Source organism: Carettochelys insculpta, chromosome 3 (genome assembly GCF_033958435.1).
Source record: "Carettochelys insculpta isolate YL-2023 chromosome 3, ASM3395843v1, whole genome shotgun sequence".
Lineage (NCBI taxonomy): Eukaryota > Metazoa > Chordata > Testudines > Carettochelyidae > Carettochelys > Carettochelys insculpta.
This window is the reverse complement of record NC_134139.1, coordinates 73,398,179-73,424,216: the sequence shown is the minus strand read 5'-3', so window position 1 is coordinate 73,424,216 and position 26,038 is coordinate 73,398,179. Positions and strand designations below refer to the sequence as shown.

The following is a 26,038-nucleotide window of genomic DNA, read 5'->3' as shown; positions in this document are numbered from 1 at the left end:
GATGAGCAAGTGGTAGGTGAGAGATACAGTGACTGTTTTGTGAAAAGTTTTAGTCCACAGAAGATGTGGTGTGGTATTACCAGACCCATGGATCTTGAAAGATGTGTTGTGGAGAGTGTTGATCATCTGTGAGAGTGGAGTTATGTCTGCAGGTTTTGCATCTATTCTGGTGCCACTGATCCCAGTGTGGTTCAAAAGAACACATTCTGCTGAACGCAAAAGGCAATCTTCTTGTTACTAAAATGTATTAGGTAGAGTCACTCAATTTTGCTCAGTTCATTGTTGTGCTGAAGCTTACTAAGGTTATCTTCATTTTGCTCTGCCATTTCTAGAATTTGTCTGTAGCTATGTGTTAGCGCTCACACTTGGTGCTGCATTAATATACAATGCATAGATAAACTCTGCTCTTCCAAGTAACACTCTGTTCAAAAGGCGCAGAAGGTTCATATTCAGGGCTCGTTGTTGGACATGCCCAGGGTATCCTTGCTCTTGAATATAAAATTTTATGGCTATGAAAAATGTCCTTTGAGAGAATTTCTCTCCTGCTAAATAAATTTAGTATTGTGGATGAGCATGATATTGCTGTAAACTTACAAATTAATAAAATGGCTACATTAGAGAAGGCAGTCTGGGAAAGGGAGCGGAACCAAGTGGTTTATGCTGTAACATGACTACAACAAAATTGGCATCACAACAGTCCTCTTTAGAATTTCACTTGTTCTCTGGGTGAATTCCTGTCCTGCTGGCTGATTTCTGTAGATCGACTCATTTTCATGGGCGTTTAATTTTTTTTAAATATAGGACAAGACAAATTATGAAAGACTCAACCGCATATATATCCTGGGTAGGCCAATGACAGCTGCTTTTCCTAGTTCTGTAATTTCCAACATCTGTAGAAGGGGTTTCAAACACATGTCCTGTGGGCCATCTGCGGCCAAAGCATATTCATAATCCAGTCTTGGAGCCCCAGCAGCATGTGTCCATACCTGTCCCTCAAACCCTGCTCTCTCCTCCACCTCACCCAGTTCCCCAAGGGGGAAGTTGCTTCAGGGAAGCCCAAGAGTTGCTGCCACCCTGCACCAGGTTCCCCCTGGTAATCCCTGAGGCCACAGCTCTTGGGGGATGGGATGCAACAGCAGAGGGAGAGGGTAAGGTGGTCGTGGGAAGGGAAGGGATTCGGAAGATGAGTATGGCCTTCCCCCTCACTCCTGCTTCTGGCCACCCGGATGCCTGGACCAGCTGACCTGTGGGCTGAGAGTTTGAGGCCCCTGAGGTATAGGATTGTTTTCCTTTCAGGACAGCTCAAGTACAAGTATTTCTTGTGTAAAGGGAATTGTACTATTTGTGTTAATTATATGATGTTTTGTGCAGCTAAAGGGACAAAAGGTGGGCTTGTGGCTCTTCATTACCTCATGTATTTGTGGTGCAAAGCTTAATTTATGTAAAATGCTTTGAGCTCCATTGGTGAAATGTGCTATTAAAGGGCATTTTACTTCAAAATCTGAAACACATCAGATGGATCGCTGACTGTTTAGATCAGGGTCAGCAATGCCTGCACATCACTCCTCCTATGCAGTATGGGGCACAGAGATCCATGGGCGCTGCTCTGTTCCCACAGGTGCACACCACGACAAGCAGAGCCGCCATGGGAAGGCAGGGATGTGTGATCCCTGCCTGTGAGCCAGCTGGCGTAGGGGTGGGCAGGCTGGACTGCAGGTGCAGTTATGCCTTACTGAAGCTGTATATTGCATGAGGGTAATGCATAGTAAAACTGTCTGGGCACTTAAACACTGGGTGGTAACAGACCACAGAACTCAGTAATGATCCAAAAGGGTGATATTCTGAATAAAGAGAGCTCTCAACAGTGCTTGTAGCAGCTTCCATTGCTTCACAGTGATTCAGACATGCTAGACTTGAGGGTGACACACAGAGTGATGCTACTGAAATCTGAGATTATTTGTTGCTTTTGGCTCGGTAGTAGTCCTGTCTTTTCAGACTTGGATTTTAAAACCAAGAGTGATTTTGTGGGATACACAATAGTTATCATTTTTCAAAAGTACATCTTGAAGAGTACAAATTATGTTAAGGAACACACTGAAAAATGAGCAATTCAGTTGTAGTCCAGAAAGATGCAAGAAGTTATTGGAATGTCACACTATTAAATAACTGGCATTTGCATCCTCTCTTCTCTTTGGAACAGTACTATGAGACATTGTAATTTAAATGATTTATTTAGATACTGGCTGACAATTCAGGGTCTAGTCTAATGGCATGATTCACATGACTGGAGCACTGTCATGGAAGAGTATAAACTGTTCAGGAAGGACAGGCCGGGGAAAAACAGAGGAGGGGTGGAGATCTATGTAAGAGAGCAGTATAATGGCTCAGAGCTCCAGCAACAAATGTGATGTTGTGTTTGGTGTTTGCTGTTGGCCACCAGATCAGCTAGATAAGGTAGATGAAGGTTTCTTTGGAAAACTAAGAGAAGGTTCTAAATCACAGGCCCTGGCTCTGATGGGAGACTTTAACAACCCAGACGTTTGTTGGGAGACCAATACAGCAGCACACAGAGAATCCAGGAAATTTTAGGAGAATGTAGGTGATAACTTCCTGGTACAAGTGCTGAAGGAACTGACCAGGGGCCATGCGCAGCTTGACCTGAGCTTCTAAACAGGGAAGAACTAGTAGGAGAAATAGAAGTGCGTGGCAGCCAGGGCTGCAGTGATCATGAGTTGGTAGATTTCAGGATTCTGACAAAGGGAAGAAAGGTGAGCAGTAAAATACAGACATGTGATTTCAGAAGAGCACACTTCGACTCCCTGAGAGAACTGATGGGTAGAATTCCCTGGGAAGCTGATATAAAGGGGGAAGGAGTTCAGGAGAACTGGCAGTATTTTAAAGAGGTCTTATTGAAGGCACAGGAACAAACCATCCCAATGCAAAGAAAGAAAAGCGAATATGGTAGGCAACCAGCTTGGCTTACAAGAAAAATCCTTACTGAGCTTAAACTGAAAAAGGATGCATATAAGAAGTGGAAACTTGAGCAGATGGCTGAGGAAGATTATAAATATGTGATGGGGAATGCTGGGGAGTAATCAGGAAAGTGAAAGCACAGTTGCAATTGCAGCTAGCAAGGAATGTGGAGGGTAACAAGAAGGGTTTCTACAGGCTTGTTAACAATGAGAGGGTTATCACAGATTGCATGGGGCCGTTCCTGGATGAGGGATGTAACCTGATGACAGATGTTGTGGGAAAGGCTGAAGCACTCAAAGCTTTTTTTGCATTATTCTTCATGGACAAGCTGAGCTCCCCAACTAGGGCACTAAGCAATGCAGTATGGGAAGGAGGTGGGCAACCCTCAGTGGAAAAAGGACAGGTTAAGAGCTATTTAGAAAAACTAGACGAGCACACAACCATGTGTCCAAGGGTACTGAGGGAATTGGCAGATGTTATTGCAGAGCCTTTGGCTATTATCTTTGAAAACTCATAGAGATTGGGAGAGGTCTTGGATGCCTGGAAAAAGGAAAATGTAGTGCCCAACTTTAAAAAAGGAAAGGAGGACAATCCAGGGAACTATAGACCAGTCAGCCTTACCGCAGACCCCAGAAAAATAATGGAGGGGATCCTCAAGGAATCCATTTTGGAGCACTTGAAAGAGGGGAGCGTGATCAAGAGTAGTCAACATGGATCACCAAGGGCAAGCTGTGGCTGACCAATCTGATTAGCTTCTATGATAAGGTAGCTGGCTCTGTGGACATGGGGAAGTCAATTGATGTCATATAGCTTGCCTTTAGCAAAGCTTTTGACACAGTCTCCCACAACATTCTTTCCCATGATTTAAGGAAATATGAATTGGAAACATGAACTGTAAGATGGATAGAAAACTGTCTTGATGGGCCCAGCAGGTAGAGGTCAATCGCTCAGTGTTTGGCTGGTGGTCCGTTTCAAGCAGAGTGCCCCAAAGATCCGTTCTAGGGCCAGTACTGTTCAATATCTTTATTAATGACCTGGATGAAGGGATAGATTGCACCATCAGCAAATTTGCAGATGACACTAAGGGGTCAGATAGTTATACAGGAGGGTAGAAATATGATCCAGATTGACTTAGACAAATTGAAGGATTGGGCCAACAGAAATTTGATGAGGTTCAACGAGAAGTGAAGAAGAATCCCAAGCACTGTTACAGGCTAGGGATCTACTGGCTTAGTATCAATGCAGCAGATTATAGTGGATGACAGGCTGGACGTGAGTCAACCATGTGCCATTATAGCCGAGAAGGCTAATGGCGTATTGGCGTGCATAAGGAGTTATAGAGAAGTTGTTATTCCCCTCCACTCGGCACTGGTGAGGTCTACTCTGGAGTATTGTGTCGGGTTCTGGGCCCCTCAGTATAGAAGGCACGTGCATGCATAGGAGTGGGTTCAGTGGAGGGCAGCGAAAATGATTAGGTGGCTGGAGCACATGACCTGTGAGGAGAGGCTGAAAGATTTGGGCTTATTTAGTTTGCGGAAGAGAAGACTGAGGGGTAATTTGATAGCGGCCTTCAACTTCCTGAAAGGAGACTCTAAAGAAGATGGAGAGAGATTGTTCTCAGGGGTGACAGATGGCAGAACAAGGAGCAATGGTCTCAAGTTACAGAGGGAAAGGTATAGGTTGGATATTAAGAAAATCTATTTCACCAGGTGGGTGGTGAAGCACCGGAATGCGTTACCGATAGAGGTGGTGGAATCTCCATCCCTAGAGGGTTTTAAGTCCTGGCTTTACATAGTCCTGGCTGGAATGATTTAGTTGAGGTTGATCCTGCTTTAGGCAGGACCTCTTGAGGTCCCTTCCCGCCCTAGAATTCTATGATTCTATGATGATAGTCTGGATTAGAGGATTAGACTACATCCTGCTCTGGACTCTAAATTGTGAATTTGGGAAAAGGGGTGGTTTGTGTTCAAGTTTGTGATGAAGGATGCTAGAGATTTGGATACAATGCCTGTTGCAGATCCTGTGTGACATGGGGTATATAATTTACTCTGTGACTCAGTTTCCCTTCTGTAAAATGGAGATAATATTTCCCAAACCCACTGGGGGTATTGTGACTGTTAGTGCAGATCTTGTCGAGAAGAGGAACTTTGTGTGTAAGAAGATATTCAAATGACTGTGGACGATTCAAAGGGTGTAGGAAATATTTGGAACTATGGAATTCTTCAAATGATTGTTTCAAGGTATTTGCCAACTACTGTTGATTGCATCCAAGGACATTTAAATAGCAACTCAGAAGGGTAGGAGAGAAGCGATTAGGAGTATCTAATAATATATGACTGTCTAATTTAGTGAAGTGAAATTATAGCTATCTGGGACAAAGTGCTTTTATCAGTTTGAATCTGACAGGTGACTGACAGGTAAGATTATGACAGGAAAATCTCTTTGACATAATGGATGGGATGTAAAAGTGTTGAGGAGATTAAAAAAAGGAAAGAACCCAGTTTAGAAAATTTCCTATTAAGGATTTAAGAATATTTGAGAAATCTAGTAACTGCCCCTCAAATAAAACAAAAAACCCCACTTATGTAGCACTTTAAAGACAATCAAAATAATTTATTTGGTGATGAGCTTTCGTGGGGCAAACCCACTTCTTCAGATCTGGAGATAGCACTGTACCGGTAGAGCCCTATCTCCAGATCTGAAGAAGTGGGTCTGCCCCACAAAAGCTCATCACCAAATAAATTATCTTGTTCATCTTTAAAGTGCTACATGCCTGCTTGTTTGTGTTGCTAGGACGCAGACTAACATGGCTACCTCTCTTTTAGTGCCCACCAGTAGTGGAAAATAAGGAATACAAGTTGCTGTACCTCCCTAAACTGGGAAACTGGGACTCTCTTCTCCAGCAACATCTGTGTTCTGGCAGGAGCACAGATGCTGACTGGCAAGAGAGCCCCAGTGGCTGGGAGTTGAGCAGCAGGAGGGCTGGCGACTGAAAGCTGGGCTGGGAGCTGGGGCTGCATCAGATGTGGCAGCCTGGCTGAGCTGGGAATTGGGGCGGGGGCTGTCCAGCAAGGGAGCTGGAGCCATGTTAGCCTGGCTGGGCTGGGAGCCAGAGTCAGAACCACAGCAACCTGGCAGGGGGTGTGGAGCTGTGGCAGCCTGGCTGCCAGATGAACTGGGACCAGTGGAAGGCAGCCCAGCTGGAGCAGTGGGTGGTTGGTTGGGGCAGGAAGTGGAGGTGGTGGTAGGGTGGGGGAGGGGTAAGGGGAGCTGGTGGCAGGGACTCCTCTGATCTGGCAAATTGCCTTATTCGGGACAGGTCAGGTCCCGAAGTTTCTGGGCCAGGGAGGTCCACCCTGTACTGTTGCTTTCCTTACATAAAGGCTGAAAAGAAATTAGAAATAGGTCACATTGTCCAGTCAGATAGTGCCTATTTGTCCTGCATTCCTAGGTGCCTCGCAGTGCATTGCTACTGTAGCTCCCAGCCTGAGATGTTCAGTGTGCAAGAAGCTTGCAGGTTACACCCTGAAGGCATGTCTACCCAGCAAAGAAGAAAACCCATGGCTGGCCTCTGCCAGCCCACTTTGGCTTATGGACGAGACTGTGGGGTGTTCTACTGCTGGGCAGACTTATGGGTTAGGCCTGCAGCCCAGGTTTTGGTACCCGTCCATCCTGCAGGGTCCTAGAGCTTGGCTTCAGCGTAAGTCATGAAGCCTACACAGGAGTGAAACAGCCCTGCAGCCCAAGCCCTGTGAGCCTGAGTTGGTTGGCTTGGGCTAGTGGTGGGTTTATCTTTGCTGCATAGAAATATCCTGATAACTCATTGAATCTGTTTATACTGCTTGTATGTCTGTATTATTTGTGAATGTGAAGTTATAAGTATTGACTCTCTACTTGTAGTTCAAGTTCTGGGAGCACACAATAGGAGGCAGGGCAACCTACCGTGAAAGAATTTCTAGTCAGGTAAAGCAGAATGGTTTCTAATCCACATCTCAGGAATTTATCTAGGGATATGTCATCTGGCATGCTGCCAAAGGCAGAATGCCCAAAAAGGGACATGGACAGGTGACCCAATTATGTGATTCTCTGCTGCGAATGTAGTCTCAAATAGAGGAGGACAATGGATTTCCTTGCACATGGGCAAGGGTATAAAGTGGACCCTGAGATCCATCCATCTTGTCTACAATCTCCGTTCTGAGGTTTGCTGGAATGTCTCTGCTATGAAGTGAGCCTGAATGGATTGCTGACAAATCCTGACAAAGGATGTATTCCAGAGATTAAGACAGCAGCCTACTCTACCTGCTGTGGCCTGCATCAAGAAATTTATGATTGATGTGTGTAATTTGACCACTTTAACAATTTTCACTGTCACCCTATCTTTTCTTTCATTCATCATCCTTTAGATTTTAGATTCTAAAGGATTGGTACCGTGTGCTGCTTTGGGTAAGATCTAAGTATAAATTGACCTGGGAATGTGACTGGTCCTTTTGGGGATCTGAAACGACCTGTGTGGATTTGGCAAGATTGGTTTTCATAACCTCTCATCTCATGAGGGTTACTGATCGGGGCACTGGAGAAGCTGGAGAGCCTGAAGCATTTGCTTGTGTAACTTCTGGCTAGCCAGAAAAGCAGCAGAGGTGCTCTTTGTGACTGTTTTGGTTTGCTTTATAGTGAAGAATCCCCCAGTCTTGGTCTCTAAGTAGCCTGGTCTTAAGCCATTTGCCCAGTTTTGGTTCTCTCAGCTGTGTCCAGGAAACCTCCATGTATTACAGGAAGGGAGCCCTAATCCTTGTGGTCCAGATTTAGACAAGCCAGAATGTGGGCGGGGGTTCCCCAACTCTGATAGGGTATAAGGAGAGTTCATCCAGATAAGAGGTACTAGTTTTTAGATACTTGATCTCCCAGCTCTGTGTGATGTTAATTTTCTGCTGTATTTAGGTTTTATTTTTGGCCGATAAGATACTTCAGCAAATTCCTGAGTGTTCACTGCCAAGCAGTTGTAACAGGCCGTAAAAGTCCATAGACTGATGCCAAGGCTGAAAAGTCCTTGGTTTCACATAATGTATTATGGCAGACCACAGAATACTATAATAGCCTTATGGACGGCAAGTATGGGAGCAGTTGGGTCAGTGCCTTTTTTTCCCAGGGACTGAGGCTGGTCAGGGAGCAGCCTGCAGCAACAGGCTAATCCAGCACCTGGGGTTAATCAACCACCTGCAAACAATTAAGGTCCATGGAACCCTTTAGAAGGCTTCCTGCAGGTAAGGATGGGGAGGAAGAAAGGGAATGGTGATTTATTACTCCAGAATGTGCGTGGGGGTCAAATTCAGGGGACTCAAACTAGGATATGAGCTGGGGTGACTCCCCACCTACCCTGTCCTGTTCTCCTTGGGATGGATTTCATAGGTGTTCAGGACTTACTCCCTCTTGCACATCAGGATGATGGGGAAAGTCCCAACCCAAAGAGAGACCATATGGAGGACCCTCCTACCCCATGTTTGCTGAGATGGCCCAAGACCTGTTCTCTACCCTGGGGAGGGAGAGGAAATCAAGGAACAGGAGGGTGGCCAAAGCCTTGGATTCCCAGGTCCCTATGGTAGGCCCAGCAGGCTGCATGTGTCAATAAAGACCCCCTGGTTTCTCAAGGGCAGGGCTCAGAGTCAGGAGGGGAAAACGCTGAGGCAAAGGGAGAGCCAGAAGCGACTACCAACTCCAACCTGGAAGAGCCAATACAGGGAGAGGAAGATGTCCCCTCAGGATTCAGATTAGCTAACCCAGGGCAGGCGACTTTTGGCCAGGACCAGGCTGAGGCTCCTCAGTATAAAAATGCCCTCAGGGAGATGGCAGAGATAAACGGGGTGCCTGTAGTGGGGCAGGCCTGAGATTTGGGACCATATTTTATCCTTGAGAGACCTGTACCAGATTGTACAGATAGAGGGACAAGAGGTATGCCAGCTCTGGGGTCCGTGAAAGCACCAATGGGCCATATTAGATCTAGCCCACAGCCATTTGTTTGGGGCGCATCTTGGGATGGAGAAGACCTTGGCATGAATCCTGCACTGGTTCTATTGGCTGCGGTGCAGGAAGATGTACACTGGTACTGTGCACATTGTACAGAATGCCAGCTGCACTGCCCTTGTCCCTGCCTGAAAGCCCCCTAGTGCTGCTACCCCCCTAGTGCTGAGCAAATCGCTATGGATCTGGTGGGCACCCTAGGTAAGACATCCCGAAGTCACCAGTACATACTGGTTGTGTTAGACTACGCCACTTGTTACCCGGAGGCTGTCCCACTATGAACCGTGGCCGCAAAGAATATTACAGAAGGGTTACTGGGAATTTTCACTAGGGTTGGTTTTCCAAAGGAGATACTGACAGACCAGGGAGCACCTTTTATGACCAGATAAACGAAGGACCTGTGCTCCCTTCTCCACATCCAGGGGAACAAAGTAGAGGTCATTCAACAATGGCCCTGGCTGCAGAGAAAAACAGGTCTGGGCTTTCATAGGGATGTGGGGAGAGGGGTATTACAGGAAGTACATCCTGCATTTCCCTACACTACCCAGCCTACTGACAGACCCAGTGAGAGCTTAGGGCCCTGGTCTGGTGAGGTGGACAGAGGAGGCAGAGCAAGCATTCCTGGACCTAAGGACAGCCCTCTGCCTTGACCCACTACTAGTCACCCTGTACTTTCAAAAGGAATTGATATTGCAAACAGATGCCTCAGAAGTAGGGTTGGGGGCAGTCCTAGCCCAGATGGTTGAGGGAGAGGAACATCCAATTCTGTACCTCAGTAGGAAGTTGCTCCCATGGGAGCATAAATATTCAGTGGTGGAACGAGAAAGCCCATTTCACGGTGAAGCAATGGAGGCACTGCACTACTACCTGCTCGGGCGCTGTTTTACCCTGGTGACAGACCATACTCCACTCCAGTAGATGCAACACAACAAAGAAAATGCCAGAGTGACCAGGTGGTTCATTTCCTTCCAACCATTCCAATTTCGGGTTCAGCACAGGGCTGGAAGCCACCATGCTGATGGCCTCCCCAGGATGTACTGTCTCACATCCCAAGATACTGAGCCCACAGTGTTGAGCGGCAGGACATGGGGCAGGAGGATGTGTGGGAAAACCCAGAGGTAGAACAAAAGGGACACAGTGAGCCTCTGAGGCATCTCTTTAACTGCCACAAAGTGCAGGACTCACAAGGAGTAGTTTAGGGCTTTGTCAGAGGATACGTACAACCTTTCTTTGCACAGAAGTGATAAACTGAGAGAGAAGTAGATAAAATTTCCATTCTTCCCACTCTAGTTCTGTTCTTGTGAGTGCAATGTATATGTATGTGATTCTTTCCTAGATGCTGTTACATGGTAACATACAGGTATATTATAGGGTTATTTAAAACTGCCTTGTAAGCAACACATGCCTAACACACAGAACCGTTGTAGTAAGTAAAGATTTGCTTGTGTTGATAAAATATTTTATGGGAGTGATTGAGGTGTGTAGCATTTCCTGGGAATTAACGGCCGGTTTTGAGCAATTAACACCCCTTGACTTTCTTGTGTACTGTGATCTCCAGCAAGATGAAGCTCAAGTCATTTTGATGGCTGATGAAAATCATTCATTTATGTAGGGAATGTGGATAAAGTGCAGCAGCTCATGTGGTACTGTAGTGTTTTCTTTTCTTTTTAATTAAGAACTGGGGTGATAGGCATTTTATGGCTGTCATATGCTCCTCGTTGCACTCATCAGTCCGCACTTTTTAGATACGAGCTGTTTTATGTGCCCGATGCTGTGTGACCTTTTCATTGACATCTGATAGTTTTTCTGTAATAAATTTCAATGGGTTGTTTCATAAATCTGAGTCCACAAAGTTCTTAATATGATATATTCTTTATTTTTGCTGTGATATAGTTCTTAAAAAAGTAATGTGGTATTTCCTACAGTGTGTTTGCATTTTTTGTTTTACTGCGGCACCTCAGGCCCTGATCCTGAAAAGGGGCTACCAAAAAGACTTTGGAGACATATTCCTTTGCAGGATTGAAACCTTAATTAAGGCTTGTGAAAGTCAAAGACACTGTTTCCTTTGACTGCAGTAACAGTAACATTGAGGGGGTGCTAATAATTTTATCTATCCTTAAAAAAAGTAAGTGTCAATAGATGAAATGATCAGTATGATTTAAAACAAACAAAACAGCATGTCTCAACACATTGTGTTGATTTCCTCTGAATCATCCAAATCTTCTGTTCCATGAATGAAAGCTACCCAGGGATTCACTTCTGTTGTTCATGGCTGATTGCTTCGGAGTTTTAGTGATGCCTTTGTAAATGCTTCTTAATGACTTGTAGTATCAAAACCATAACCATCTTCAATTTTTTGTTTTTGTTAGGATGATGAAGTGGTTCTGCAGTGTACTGCAACTGTTCACAAGGAGCAACAGAAACTGTGCCTTGCTGCAGAAGGATTTGGAAACAGGCTCTGTTTTTTGGAATCCACTTCAAATTCTAAGGTACAGCAAACTATTGGAACCTAGTTCTATCCGTAATGTCATTAACAAGGAAGGAGACTTCTTGCTGGTACACTGCTTGCTCTGACATATAGTAAACAAGTTACCCAAAGGCACGGGAAAAGACAAATCCCCCTATATATTTATAATGTTTTAATCACTCATGAAACTTGCAGGCTTGATTTGTGCGATAAACTCTGGTGTTACATTGGAAGCTTAGATGGCAGAGACTGCTTGTCTCAGGACTTTGCTCCTTACTGTAGTTTAGTGGCACACTCATTTGATGCACAGACTTTGTGCAAGGAAAAGGCACACTTCTTCAGTGTGGCATTGAGGTGGTTACTAGAGGTTATTTATCTCACCAGTGGGTATATATTAGGAGTAAGCAATAATTTTTGATGGGGCCAGAATTCTGTGAGTTGTTAAGGGTCACACTTTTCTACTGAGGGAATGCGGAGCCTGGGACAGAGGATGGGTGCAGAAGGGAGCTGGGCATAGGAGATTGGGGTGCAGGAGAGAGTGTGAGGTCTGAAATGGAGCTTGGGTGAAGGAGGGGGTTGTGACCAGGAGCAGGGTATTGGGGTTCAGGCTATGGGAGGGAGTAAGAGTTTAGGGGGAGAAGTGTAGGAAGGGATTCAGGGTCTGGGAGGGAGCTGTGACCTGGGAGAGGGTGTTACAGAGGGTTTGGATGGTGACCTAGGGCAGGGATTGGGGAATGGTTGAGGGTGGGGGCAGTGCATGAAGTCCCTCACTCCCCTTCAAGGGTTGCGTGGTTCAGAGAGACATATGGAGGGAGCCTACAGTCATTTTGAGCAGCTTTGGGTTGTGCCACACAGAGAGCCTGCCTTGGGGTCTTGGCAGGCCAGAACTTGCCCACCCCCTGGTATGTGTGATAAAAGCAGGGGCTTATTTCATGCTTATTTCGTACTTTGGGATAATTCTTTTTTGAATCTCTTTTCTATAACAAGATGCACAATCCTGGTGCAAATATCCAATAAATTGCATCCAATCTGGTTACAGCTACACTTCGGAAAAATTTTGAAATGGCCATGCTAATATTCAGTGTCTCATTAGCATGCTGCCAGCTGTGGCACTTCGAAAGTGCCATGTTTTGCTCGTGCGCAGCTCATCTACATGGGGGTCCTTTTCAAAAGGACCCTGCAAACATTGAAATCCCCTTATTTCTATCAGCTGATAAGGACTCCCGTGTAGACAAGCCATGTGCGAGCGAAATGCAGCACTTTTGAAGTACCATAGCTGGCAGCATGCTAATGAGGCGCTGAATATTCATTTCAGCACCTCATTAGTATTCTCCAATTTGGCCATTAGCATGGTCATTTGGAAATTTTCCCTAAGTGTAGACACGGCCTCTGTGTAATAGCTTTCTATAAAAAGGGGTGAGCAAAGAAGGGGGTGCAGCACAATCGGCAGCTGGGTCTCAGGCACACCCATCTCATTAAAATTTTTGAATTATGTTACTGTTTTTATGTGTGTGTGTATGTATTCACATTGATATACCAGTTCATAAAGTTTTTTACATTCTACATATTTTCTTACACATATGAATATAAACAAAAATTCCATAAGTTTGGACTCCATTAGATAGATTGGAGGGGAGGAGGTGGTTGCTGGTTGCAGGGATGAAAAGTGGGGCCCGACACAAGAAGTCTGCTCACTCCTGTTCTATAACATAGTATGCACAGTATGGTAATGATGAAAATATTTTTTTTTTATGAATGGAGGTCACTGATCAACAAACAAGTGTTGGCACATTGGGGTTCAATCTTGCACTCTCATATTAGGGTATCTTACACTGAAATCCAGAAAAAGCCTTTTTTTTTAGGGAGGAACTTGGAGAGCTGCTTCTGGTATGTGTTAACTGAAGTTTGTTTATTGATTGATATGAGGTACTATATGTTACCATGTTTATAAATATTTTTTCCAGATTAAGTATCAATGTTGGAGAGGATTAAATATATGAAATAAATATATGAAAAACATCTAGAAAATAATGTCACCAGAAGGGATTAGTATTAAGTAGGGTCTGGTTTTTATATTTTTGTTCTTTTTAGCCTATCAGCATCTATATCATCCTTTTATCATTACAAATATCTCTCATACGTTGCAGAGTAATGCTTTTTTCTCCATGGCTCATGTGTCTGAAAGTGGTATTCATCATAATGAAATTTTTATTAGAATGTTAATGATTCATTATAATAGCAATGATCCAATGAATTCGTTCTTGCTGTTCCAATTTAACTGAGTCTTTTTAACAAAAAATACTTGTGTATAGAAGAAACTGCATTATCATCTTCCTTCAAAGCCAGAAAATGCACAAATAATCTTTCAATAATTTTGGATCGCAAACATCCAATCTCATATAAAATGTTATAACTATGTATGAATATAATTTTTAAGTTTCCAAGAAGTTTCACTTCTTCTTTGGTAAGTCATTACCTATTCTATGAGTTCTGTAAGAAATGATCATTGTTTTTAATTCTTCAAATGCTCACAAATCCTAAAATGAGTTTGAAGTCAGTGGGAAAAGAGAGTTGAGAGAAACAGAGGATCATGAGACCAGCAATACAAAACGGACTGGAGAGAGAGGCATTATGGGCAGGCAAAACATTATGCCTACAATACTGAAGTATGGTATTGTTATTTAGGCAAGAGGATTTATAAGACTTTTGTGAGTATTGTAGATTCTTTTTGATGTTTTGTACAGCACCCAGCACAGTGTAGGTTAAAGAGCGTCAAGTGTATTTGCAAATTTTCTGTCCCTCTGACCATATTGGACTCATGAAACTAATATCCTGGCTTTATAAATAGTGAGGATATATAAAAATAGTTTCAAGAGTTTTTAAATCATACAAAAACATTTTAAAATTAGTTTTTAGTATAAATCATGAGATAAACAAAGTAGGGTGATATGGAGTTCTATTGGCAGTTGTTGGGGTAACATTTATGACCTTCTAAAGGTGACTCCACTAATTTCATCATCCCAAAGTATTTAATGAGATTTCTGAATTTCTATTCTTGTTAATTTTGTGGGGGATAGTGAGTCTGAGTGTCTCTTTCACTTTTCTTTGACTTAGTGGATGGCTTAGGTGTCTGAGGCCGTGTCTATGCTACAAGATAAATTCAAATGTATTTATATTGATTTCTAATTCTGGAATTTATAAGTTTGATTTTGAACATCCTCACTTCCACCGTGCTCCCCACAAAGTTGAGTCATTGCTGCCACACACAAATTGGCTAACATCTTGGCTACATCTACACTTAGAAAAAACTTAAAAATGGCCATGCTAATGGACAAATCAAAGAATACTAATGAGGCACTGCAATGAATATTCAGTGCCTCATTAGCATGCCACCAGCCACAGCACTTCAAAAGTGCTGGGTTTCGCTTGAGCGCAGCTCGTCCACATGGGGGTCCTTCTCGAAAGAACCCTGCAAACATCGAAATCCCCTTATTCCTATCAGCTGATTTAGATGTTTACAGGGTCCTTTTGAAAAGGACCCCCCATGTGGACGAGCCTCATGGGAGCGAAATGCAGCACTTTTGAAGTGCTGCAGCTAGTGGCATGCTAACGAGGTGCTGAATATTCATTTCAGTGCCTCATTAGTATTCTTCAATTTGGCCATTAGCATGGCCATTTTAAAGATTTTTCTGAGTGTAGACGTGGCCTGACTGTTGCAGTAGTGCATTGTGGGACACTGTCCCACAGTTCCCTCATCCCTGTAGCATTCTGGGTATGCTTGCTGGTCTTGATGTCATCTTCCCCCGTTGCAATTTTTCATTCTCCTGCCGATCCGTGGAAATAATGCAGAGACCCTCAAAAACAGAAGAAAGAATTACATTGCCAACATGGGTGCAGCGACTGTATTCTCAACTGGCCATCCACTTGTCCCACCTCCCATCATTGCATTCATGTGATGCCTGAAATGAATGCAGAGGCCCAGGCTGTTTTTCAAAGTGAGAAGAAAGAGGATAGAAAATTGCAGGAAAAAAGAGTTTTTGGTCCCCCCGCACCCTGCGAGGCAGCAAGCCCCAGTATGGGTGAAGGGGGGTGCAGTGGGGTCCAGTTGAAGTGGTCCTTCCCCATGACATTAGCCAAACCCCAAATTTCTTAGCTGTCAGGGAAGACTTTTCCCCAGCGGTGGTGGTAGCAAGCCCTTTAGTTACCAGGAGAGACTTTTCCTCAGCGGTGGTGGTAGCAAGCCCTTTAGCTACCAGGAGAGACTTTTCCCCAGTGGGAGCAAGCCCCTTTGCCACCAGGGGAGATTTCTCCATGGCAGCAGCAAAGCCCCCAGTATCTTAACCGCTGGGGGAGATGTCCCCACAGCAACAGCAAAGCCCAGACTATCTTTCCTGCCCTTGGAGCTCTAAATGTGCAACTGGCCGCATAGTCAGCACCAAATGGCAGCTACATACTTTTGTTGGGTTGGGCTGCGGGGTACCCATGTGATGTGGCTGGGCATGGGAAAGACCCACACTGTGTGGTGCCTGAGGGGGCGGGAAGGGGGTTCTCACAGAAATGTCAACCGCTGAGAAGTTTCTCAGGATGTTATGCAAACCCGACCCCCAGCACAGCCTTGTTGGCATGTGCAATGGTGGGCCATGGGCTGGCATGAGGCAGGGCAGAAAAAAATTACAAGTGTACAGACAGAGCTGTGAATTCCCTGCAGGGCCTATTTGACTGCGTAGATGCACTCACAGTGTTAATAGCACAGAAGGAAAGAAGCCCTTTATCAGGCTCTGATACTAACATGAACTGACAGCTAAAGGCTCACCGCTTCTGCTTAGAAATTCACTGTCTTCCTGTTGCTGGAGAGCAGCGGCTAGAGCAGAGCACTGAGGGGCATTATGGGTTACACACAGGACACCTCTGGAGGCTAATGAATTCAGTTTTAAGACATGGCACTTCCACACTTGCCTTTAATTGAACTTCTGAATTCGAGCTTGATGCTATGCCCGCCAGGTAACTGCGATTTTGTAATCTTGTGCTTAGTGGACCCAAATTGAGCTAATGGTCTTTATAATGAAGACAGTCGTGTTAAAATTGAGCTAACTGAGTTAAATTTGACTTTATCTCTTAATGTAGATGCAGCCTGAGTGTGTGACAGACTTCAGGGCATTGGGCCTGATCCAATACCCATTAAAATTAATGGCAAAACTCCCATTTATTTGAAAAGTCACAGAAGGCTTAGTCTTGCTTTTACTGAATCCAATAACAAAAGCAGAATTGATTTCCTTGGGAGCAGGTCCAGGCCCAAACTGAGAATTTCCTTCTCCTTATTTCTTCACTTTTTGCTGTGATATGCTTGATGGGAGGGTAAAGGGAGTTCCTTTTCTTCAAACATCATAATTATTTTATCCTGTCAGACTTGGTAATCAGTTACACCTTGGGCATGTGGGTAAGACTTGTGCATTTTGACTTGTCTGCATCTGTATTCTAGACAGGGTTCTAAAACTGTGGTACAGGTGGCACTAGCTACAGGTGAGCTTGATGTTAGTAAGCTGAACAACAGTTGTTTAAGAAGATGGCATGTGAACTTACTAAATCTGGGGACTGCCATGAACTGTGAGTGCTTCAGGACAGGGATTTATTTTATTTTTGTCTTGCATAGCAACAAGCAAGTTGTCAGTACTTAACAGGGATGAGCAAAGAAGGAGGCATGAAATTTTGGAAGTAGGGCGCAATGCAATCAGCTATCTCCTTTGGCTCCCACTGACAGACATTGCTTATGCATTAAGGTTTTTGCTTGGGTAATTCCTGATTCTTCCTCAAGTGTCCCTGTGGGTGCTCCACGATAGGTGTCGGGCTCGCCCCGGTGCTGCAGATCGGATCTTTCCAGCAGTTTCTGCTGGACCGTGCATGTGCTGGCACGCGTCGCTCCCCTGCGCGCTCCCGGCCACGTGCGTGATCCGGTCCCCGCCAGTTCCTTCTTAACCGCCATCGGCTGCAGACGGAATCTGCTCAGGCTGCGGCCAGAGTCAGCGTATTTAGAGTTTTTCAGAGTTTTAGAGTTTCTTTTCAGAGTTCTTAGTTAAATTGTTTGTTTCTTTATTGCAAAATAATAATAATAATATATATATATATATATATATATATATATATATATATATATATATAAGTAGAAAGTCTTAGTAACGAGAAGGAGGAGCGGAGGCAACCCGGGGACGTGAAGGCCAGTAGGCCTCCTGCTGGGGCAGGCTGGAGTCCGTGAGAGGGGAACAGGCACAGAGAAGGTGCTAAGTACCCTATTAACAGTTCAAAGACTCACCGCAATGTCCTCTTCAGGATTCAAGAAGTGTGAGTCGTGCCGCGAAGCTATACCGGCCTCTGATGGGCACAGTCAATGTATTAGGTGCCTGGGGGAATCACACGTCAACCAGAAATGCTCCTTCTGTGCAAAGCTCACGGCCAGAGCCAGAAAGGATAGAGAAATGCAGCTGAAAATGCTGCTGTTTGATAAGGCCCTCCAGCCAGACGTGCTGGAGAGGCCTCAACCGGAGGGACCCACGGGGCTCCATAAAAGGAAGGCGGTGTCCCTCACCCCCTCGGTGCAGAAACAGAGGAAGCTCTCTCCAGCCCGATGCCTGCCGGCGGTCACAGCGAGCGGGACGGGCGTAGCACACAGCCCCCGGCCGCAGTCACAAGCAAGCGGCAGCGCAGCAGCGCACGTGGCAGAGGCTGAGCCTCCGATTACTAAGCAGCCAGCCCGCGCATTCAGAGCAGCGGCCAGGCAAGCGGCGGAACCGGCGGCACCGCCGCAAGCGGCACAGACCCCCGCGACACCAACGGTGCAGGGCCAACAGGCACGTAGCCTGCAGGCACCAGAGGAGACCACCCGCGCGGCACCGCAGATGAGCGTGCCGAGCGTGGCGCCGACAGCGGGGCCGAGATCCCCGGCATGGGGAGGGGCGGAGCCAGCCCCGCAGGGGAGGGGAAAGGCAGCAGCGAAAACCCGGCACCGCAGCCCTTCTCTGGACAGGGCTTCAGGGCTGCTCTCAACAAGTCCTCCCCTTTTGCTGCATACACCAACCAGGAGACATGGGTCTCCCCCAGCCTACCCAGAGCCTCCTTCTCCGTTCCTCCAACCAGCGTCACCATGGCTCGGGCCACCCTCGCCTTTTCTGGGATTTGACCCTCTGGAGTGCTACCACAAACCAGTTTCACCATTGTCTCAGTCATCCAGATGATTTCGCTCCCCCAGACATTGGGGGTATGCACCTTGAGAGTGGTCCAGGTCTCCGTCCAAGGAACCATGCCTGTGCTGCCACGGTCGTCCTTATCACGCTGGGCATAGACACCACAGGCATACACCCAGGTGCAGGTCCCCCTCGACCACCCAGTACCCCCGCGGGCACTCACAGACGGGGACGGAAACACAGCTGTCTCAAGGGGAGCTGATTTTGGAACCCCGAGATTTTCCCTCGCAAGCCTCCAGTGAGAGGATGTACCACTGGCAGCAGGACCCTGAGAGTTCAAGGGAGGTCTACCTTAGTGGTTCCTCCTTGTCCTCCCCCGACGAGGCTACGGCCCCCGGGGATGTTGCTCCCCCGGATGACCTCAAACAGTTTCAGGAGCTGTTTAAAAGGGTGGCTTTCACGCAAGGCATCCAAACAGCAGAGGTGCAGGAGAAGCACCACAAGCTCCTCAAAAACCTGAGGCCTCCGGCCTCGTCCAAAATCGCTATCCTGCTCGACGAAGCAATCATGGAGTCTGCTACTACCATATGGCAGACCCCGGCTTCCGCTCCACCTATAAACAAGAGGGCGGATAAGAAATACTGCGTCCCGGCGAAGGGCATGGAGTTCCTGTTTAGTCACCCACAACCAAATTCTCTGGTGGTAGAATCGTCTCAGCAGAGATCGAAGACTTCCCAGTACAAAGCGGGGGGAATGGATAAAGATGCCAAGAAGCTAGAGCTGTTTGGCAGAAAGGTATACTCCTCCTCCACCCTGCTGCTGAGAATGGCTAATTATGCAGCACATCTAGCGAACCACAATTTCGACAATTACTCCAGGCTTACTTCTCTCATGGATTCACTTCCAGAAGGTAAGAAGCCGGTGCTGAAGGCCATCGTGCAAGAGGGCTATGCAGCTTCAAGGATGGGAGTCCAGATCACCCTGGACGTAGCGGACATGGCGGCATGCTCAACGGCTACGGCAGTGGTCATGCGCAGGGAATCCTGGCTCCAGACATCGGGTATCCTGAGGGATCTGCAGGCAAAAATTGTCGATCCCCCTTTCGACACGCAGAAGTTGTTTACAGAGTCAACTGATTCGGTCCTTCATTCCAGTAAAGACTCAAGAGCCACACTCAGAACCCTGGGTATTTATACCCCTCCATACAGAAAGAAAAAGTATTACCCTCAACAAAGGCGATACCCGTACCAACCTCAGTGTGCTCAGTACCAACGGGGCTACGACCAAGGGCTGCATCAACAGCAACAACAGTATAGAACTCCTAGGCGACGTTCCCAACAAGGCTGTGCATCCTTGGGGCAGGCCCAAAGACAACAAGTTTGATGGACAGGTCGAGGGCTGCACTATTACTACCATTGCGCAATGTCATCCACAATTAATATTCCATCATCGCCTCCGACCGTTCCACTCACAATGGCAAAAGATCACCACAGACAAGTGGGTACTAGAGATCATAGCCACGGGTTACGTGATCCCCTTTCAGTCGCTCCCACCGCCAAGACCTCCGCCCAGGCCTCATCTCAGGGATGCCTCCCATGAGGCGAAACTCAAGCACGACGTGGACCACCTGATGCTTATAGGGGCGGTGGAAAGAGTGCCGGAGCGACTCCAGGGGAAAGGGTTTTATTCACGGTACTTCCTCACAGAGAGGAAAACAGGAGGCTGGAGGCCCATCTTAGATCTTCGAGGCCTCAACCAGTACTTGCGCAAACAACGCTTTCGGATGATCACAGTCACCTCTATACTCATGGCACTGGACAATGCAGATTGGTTTGCAGCCCTCGACTTACAAGATGCGTATTTTCATATAACGATGCACCCGGCTAACAGATGTTTTCTCCGGTTTATGGTCGGCAAAGAACATTTCCAATACAAGGTTCTGCCGTTTGGCCTCTCCTCGGCCCCCAGAGTCTTTACCAAGACCCTGGTAGTGGTGTCAGCCTACCTGCACAGACAGGGGGTATTTATATTCACATATCTGGACGACTGCCTACTGAAAGGGGCCTCGAAGATATGATATGATATGCGTAACAGCAAACACGTTTTCTTTGCTGGGCCTGGTCATCAACCTTGCGAAATCAAAGATCGACCCCACACAGGACATAGAGTTCATAGGGGCACGCATAAATTCTATCACAGCAAGGGTTTATCTACCCTTTCGTGCCATCGGTTCCCTGGTACAAGTCATTACATACAGCCCCACGGTGCTGGTTTTAACGTGCTTGCAGCTGCTCGGCCACATGGCAGCGGCAACGTTCGTGGTACAGAATGCCAGATTGCATATGCGCAACCTAAAACATTGGCTGGCGAGCGTTTACAAGCCGGCATCCCGTACCGTCCGCAGGGTGGTGTCGCCCACGACAGAGATGCGCAGCTCCCTGTGATGGTGGGTAAACCCCAAGAACATGCTAACAGGGGTACCCTTTCACCAACCACAAATCTCTATTTTTCTCACCACTGACGCCTCCCACATAGGGTGGGGAGCACATATTGGCGAAAAGGTGACGCAAGGACTGTGGTCCCCTACGGAACAGTCACTGCATATAAATATACTGGAGCTCAGAGCGGTGTTCAACGCCTGCAAACACTTTCAAGACCACATACAAGGCAAGGTAGTCGGGATCAATACAGACAATATCTCCACCATGTTTTATATAAATCGACAAGGCGGAGCTCGATCCCGTGCCTTATGTGCGGAAGCAGTCCGGCTGTGGAACTGGTGCATCGCCAACAATATAATCTTGAAAGCCTCATACTTACCAGGCGCTCACAACGTGAAGGCAGACCAGCTGAGCAGGCACTTCGCACTCACACACGAGTGGCAGATCCGCTCCGATCTGCTACGACCGATTTTTCATGCATGGGGGTTTCCCCAGATAGTCCTGTTTGCCACTCAGCACAACAAGGAGTGCCCCCAATACTGCTCCAGGGCAGGACTGGGGCGGGGATCCTTGGGGGATGCGTTCGTGATTTCGTGGAAGGGCCCACTGCTTTACGCGTTCCCCCCCACGGTGCTCATCCACAAGGTCCTGCAGAAAGCCAGGAGGGAGAGAGCCCGCATGATCCTAGTGGTCCCCACATGGGATCGACAGCAATGGTTCCCCTTGCTTCTCCACATGTCGGATCGTCCACCGCTTCCCCTTCCGGTAGCGCTGGACCTGCTCACGCAGGCCCAGGGGTCCATAGTGCATCCACACCCCTGAGGCCTGCGCCTACAAGCATGGTTAATCCATGGCTCAGCTGCCTAGAAAGTACATGTACGGAGGGAGTACAACAAGTCCTGGAAAGTAGCCGAAGGATCTCCATCAGTAAGACCTACAAACAGAAATGGACTTGATTCACTGCATGGTGTTCCACCAAGCAGTTAGCTCCCCTTGAAGTGCCTATACCTGTCATACTAGAATACTTACTGGACCTCAAGAGAGGCGGGCTCTCCCTCTCCTCGTTGAAGGTCCATCTCGCCGCTGTGTTGGCTTTTCGGCATGAAGAGGAAGGGCCCACGATGTTTGCCCATCCTATTGTTACCAGGTTCCTGAAGGGGCTGGTAAACCTGTACCCCCCTCGGAAACCGCTTCCACCATCATGGAGCTTGGACCTGGTGCTCAGCGTGCTAACGGGACCACCCTTTGAACCCTTAGCCACGGTTTCCCTCCGTCTCCTTACGATAAAGACAACCTTCCTTCTTGCAATCACGTCAGCTCACAGGGTGAGTGAGCTCGCAGCAGTTATGGCAACACCGCCCTGCATGGTATTCTCAAAGGAGGCGGTAACCTTACAGCTGCACCCAGCCTTTGTTCCGAAAGTTTCTTCAGAGTTCCATCTTAACGAACCTATAGTTTTACCCTCGTTTTACCCGAAGCCTCATAGCTCCAGCAAGGAGGCATGCCTGCACCTCCTGGACGTGAGGAGGGCGTTGGCCTTCTACATAGACAGAACTAAGTCCTTCCGGAAAACGGACAGACCCTTAGTCTCTCGCTCCCAGGTCAAAAGGAGAGGGTCTCTCTTCACAGAGAGCCTCGAAGCACATTGTGTCCTGCATAAAGATGTGCTACGAACTTCGAAAGACTCCTTTACTGGCTCCGCCTAGGGCTCATTCCACCCGGGCGGTGGTGGTATCAACAGCCTTTTTCAAGGGCATTGCGCTAAAAGACATCTGCAGAGCGGCAACCTGGTCATCCTATGACACCTTCGCCAAGCATTATGCCCTACACCAGGTATTCCAAGAGGATACCAGCCTCTCGACAGCGGTCCTTTCGGGGGCAAGCTGCACATAACCTGATTACTCACCTCCTTTCTTGGGTTACTGCTGGGTAGTCACCTATCGTGGAGCACCCACGGGGACACTTGAGGAAGAAAGAGAAGTTACTCACCGTAGTAACAATGGTTCTTCGAGATGGGTCCCCGTGGGTGCTCCACCACCCGCCCATCCTCCCCGCTTCGGATCTCTGTTTGGTGTTTTTCAGGAGCATGCGAGGCGGTTGGTCAAGGAACTGGCGGGGACCGGATCGCGCATGTGGCCAGGAGAGCGCAGGGGAGCGGCACGCGCTGGCGCATGCGCGGTCCGGCAGAAACTGCTGGAAAGATCCGATCTGCGGCGCTGGGGCTAGCCCGACATCTATCGTGGAGCACCCACGGGGACACATCTCGAAGAACCATCGTTACTACGGTGAGTAACTTCTCTCTTTATATTCCAAAACTAACAGTTTATTCTGATCCCTGGTGTATATAAAAATGCAAGACTTACTGGCATCGTGTTAGAAGTCAACTGAAATGTTTTCCTCTTCTTTGCCTCTTAGCAAATTAATTTGTGGAATTCAAAATTTCTGTGCTGGTAATCCTTTCAAGTTATTCTGGAGATTTGTGCCAATTGTGGGATATTTCTTAACACTTGCATTACTGGCCTATAGAAAAAAAAAGGCACATTAAGGAAAGAATGGTTGTGCCATAGCCACTGTCCTATGTGGTTTTTGAAAACAATTTTAAATATCTGTGTGCCTTACTGCGAAAGTAAGTATTGATATTTAAATACTAGGACAGCATTTAATCTAATGCAAACAGTCAGAGGACTTAGCAATTTTGAGAGTGAGCGTTGATAATTTAAATAAAAAGCGTGTAGTAAATTTGCATGAAGTTGCTTGTGTATTAGTTTCCTTGCTTGCAGCTATCATTTAGACATACGGAAATATTATGAAGAGACTGTTTTTAATCACTTGGCAACACTAAATTTTCAGTACATGTTTATTCATCAGTTCTATTGAGCGGCCAGTATGTTGGCTTGAGGCAAAGCATTTTAAAATATAAATGGAATGTATCTGCCGCTATGTGGAATTTTGTATGTGCAAAGTATGAAGACTGGATTGTGAAATTATGCAGTTACTTTCTGGAGCTGTGCTGCCCCATCAGGAGCCCCAGAAAAGAGCTCTGCCTCTGATACCTCGAGCCCTGAAAATTTGTGGATATCCACTTTATATCCGGGAGTATCTGCACCCATGGTTGTGGATGCAAATATACATAGCTTATTGATGTGGATGTGAATATAGATACTAATTGTGTATCTATGCAGGGCTCTGCAGATACCCCATAAGTTTCAGTTGCTTTGGAGTTTGTCTTGGGCTGGGAGGAGGAGAAGAATAGGAATTATGGGCCCAAGAGCAGAAACAGCACACTCCCTTCTCATCAGATTTCCAGGTGGTTATGTTCTGTTTGATCCTCACCTGTGCATGTCCGGTTGTTCACTAAGTGCTGTGACCAAGATCTGGTGACTGGCACAAAGGATAGAAGCTGTGCATTCACCTATTCTCTAGCTCATCTCACACTTATTCATGGGAGAACTATTAGGTGCATGGCTCCTATCCTGAGACTGATGAGCAGCATAAGCTAGACACAGCTGCACAGGGTTTGTGTTGGGGGCCTTGTAATTTCTTCCTTCTGTGCAGAGTTGTGACAACTCACAGTCATGGTGTAAGCCAGTCATCACCCAATGAAGATACTGCCATTGTGAGCCAAAAGAGACAGAGTCTAACCTGTCTGCTGATTCATTTATGGGCAAATAAGTACTATCATTGCTCTTGAGAGCACAAACATACAGATGGACAGTGGCAAGTTAGGCCAGCTTATAACTCCTTTTCTTGTCTGCAGTGCTGCAGTTCAGCAAGCTAAAGCCATGCTCCACTTGTATTTTAATTGGGCAAGCTTCAAACTCTGTAAATGTTTTTGCATTGATTTTTTGCCTTGTGTTCACAAGCAATCAAATTCAGCCTTCTAGCAAGTATTCCTGAAGGTGGAAACATATCCTTATGCAGTGGAGCATCTATTGAGGGTTGTGAATTATTCATACAAAGGGAAATAAAATGGTGCTGTATGTTCTCTGTGAACTTTCTATTAGAATTTCACTGCTTCTTCAGTCACTAATTTGCAAACTCAGTAATTTTCACAGATGAAGAAATAAATGGTAGTTTTACTTTATGAGCCAGCAAACCTTGAAGTACAGTCATGAAAATGGTCGGAGGAAGTTTGAGAATCAGCTTATTGATTGACATTTGGGCCCTTTACCACCCACTTGATCTGTCAGTTTTTGTTTGTGCCATTTAATGCTCTGAACATATTATGACAATGAATTGGTTTCTGAATTTCTTAGAAAATGGCATAATTCCATGGAGAGAACTGCAAGCTTTTACAGAAGGAGAGAGGTTGTTAATGTCAAGGGAAAATATTTCAAGAAATGGAGTGCATGCTAATATTCTTCATTTCATCCACCAATGGTAGCAGTATAGGGGGGAAGAAAAGTTGATTAGAAAGTTTTTAGAAGCAATTAGTGGGTTTTCAGGCAAATTACAGGAAAATATTTGCTTACAAGGGGTGGGCATTTCCATAACTTTGTTTCCATATTGAGAGCTTATAGAAATAATAAAAGAGAGATAGCCATGTTAGTCTCTATTCTATCAAAACAAAAAAGTAGTCCAGTACCACCTCTGGTATGAAGAAGTGGGTCTCTCCCACAAAAGCTTACCACCTAATACAGTCCTTAAAGTGCTACTGGACTGCTTTTTTATAGAAATAATGCAGAAGGACAGTACTGGATAAAAACACTATAGGCAAATCTTTTATATTACCTTAATCAAAAGAAGTCAATTTATTACTGGGAAAAATTAGATTCTTCATAATGAACTTGTTGACATTATTATTTCAGTAACTGGAGTTGTCTTTCTTTGCCACTTGCTCTTTGAGTTGAGAGTTGAAGTTGGATGCATGCTTTTCTTGTTTCTGGATTTTTTACTGTCACAATTTGAGGGCCACATTCTGCCCATGAATGCATACACATGATTCCAATGTTTGCTGGGGAAGGTGC

At 46.2% G+C, this 26,038-nt stretch overlaps 1 protein-coding gene across 12 annotated transcripts in view; it reads left to right on the top strand.

The window, feature by feature from the left end:
• Positions 1 to 26,038, top strand: part of RYR2 (ryanodine receptor 2) — a 975,983-nt gene that overhangs the window by 152,101 nt on the left and 797,844 nt on the right. For all 12 annotated transcript variants that reach the window (XM_074990102.1, XM_074990110.1, XM_074990109.1 and 9 more), the window contains exon 2: positions 11,358 to 11,477. In XM_074990102.1, the coding sequence (XP_074846203.1) occupies positions 11,358 to 11,477 (120 nt within the window). The remainder of the gene's footprint in view (positions 1 to 11,357; positions 11,478 to 26,038) is intronic.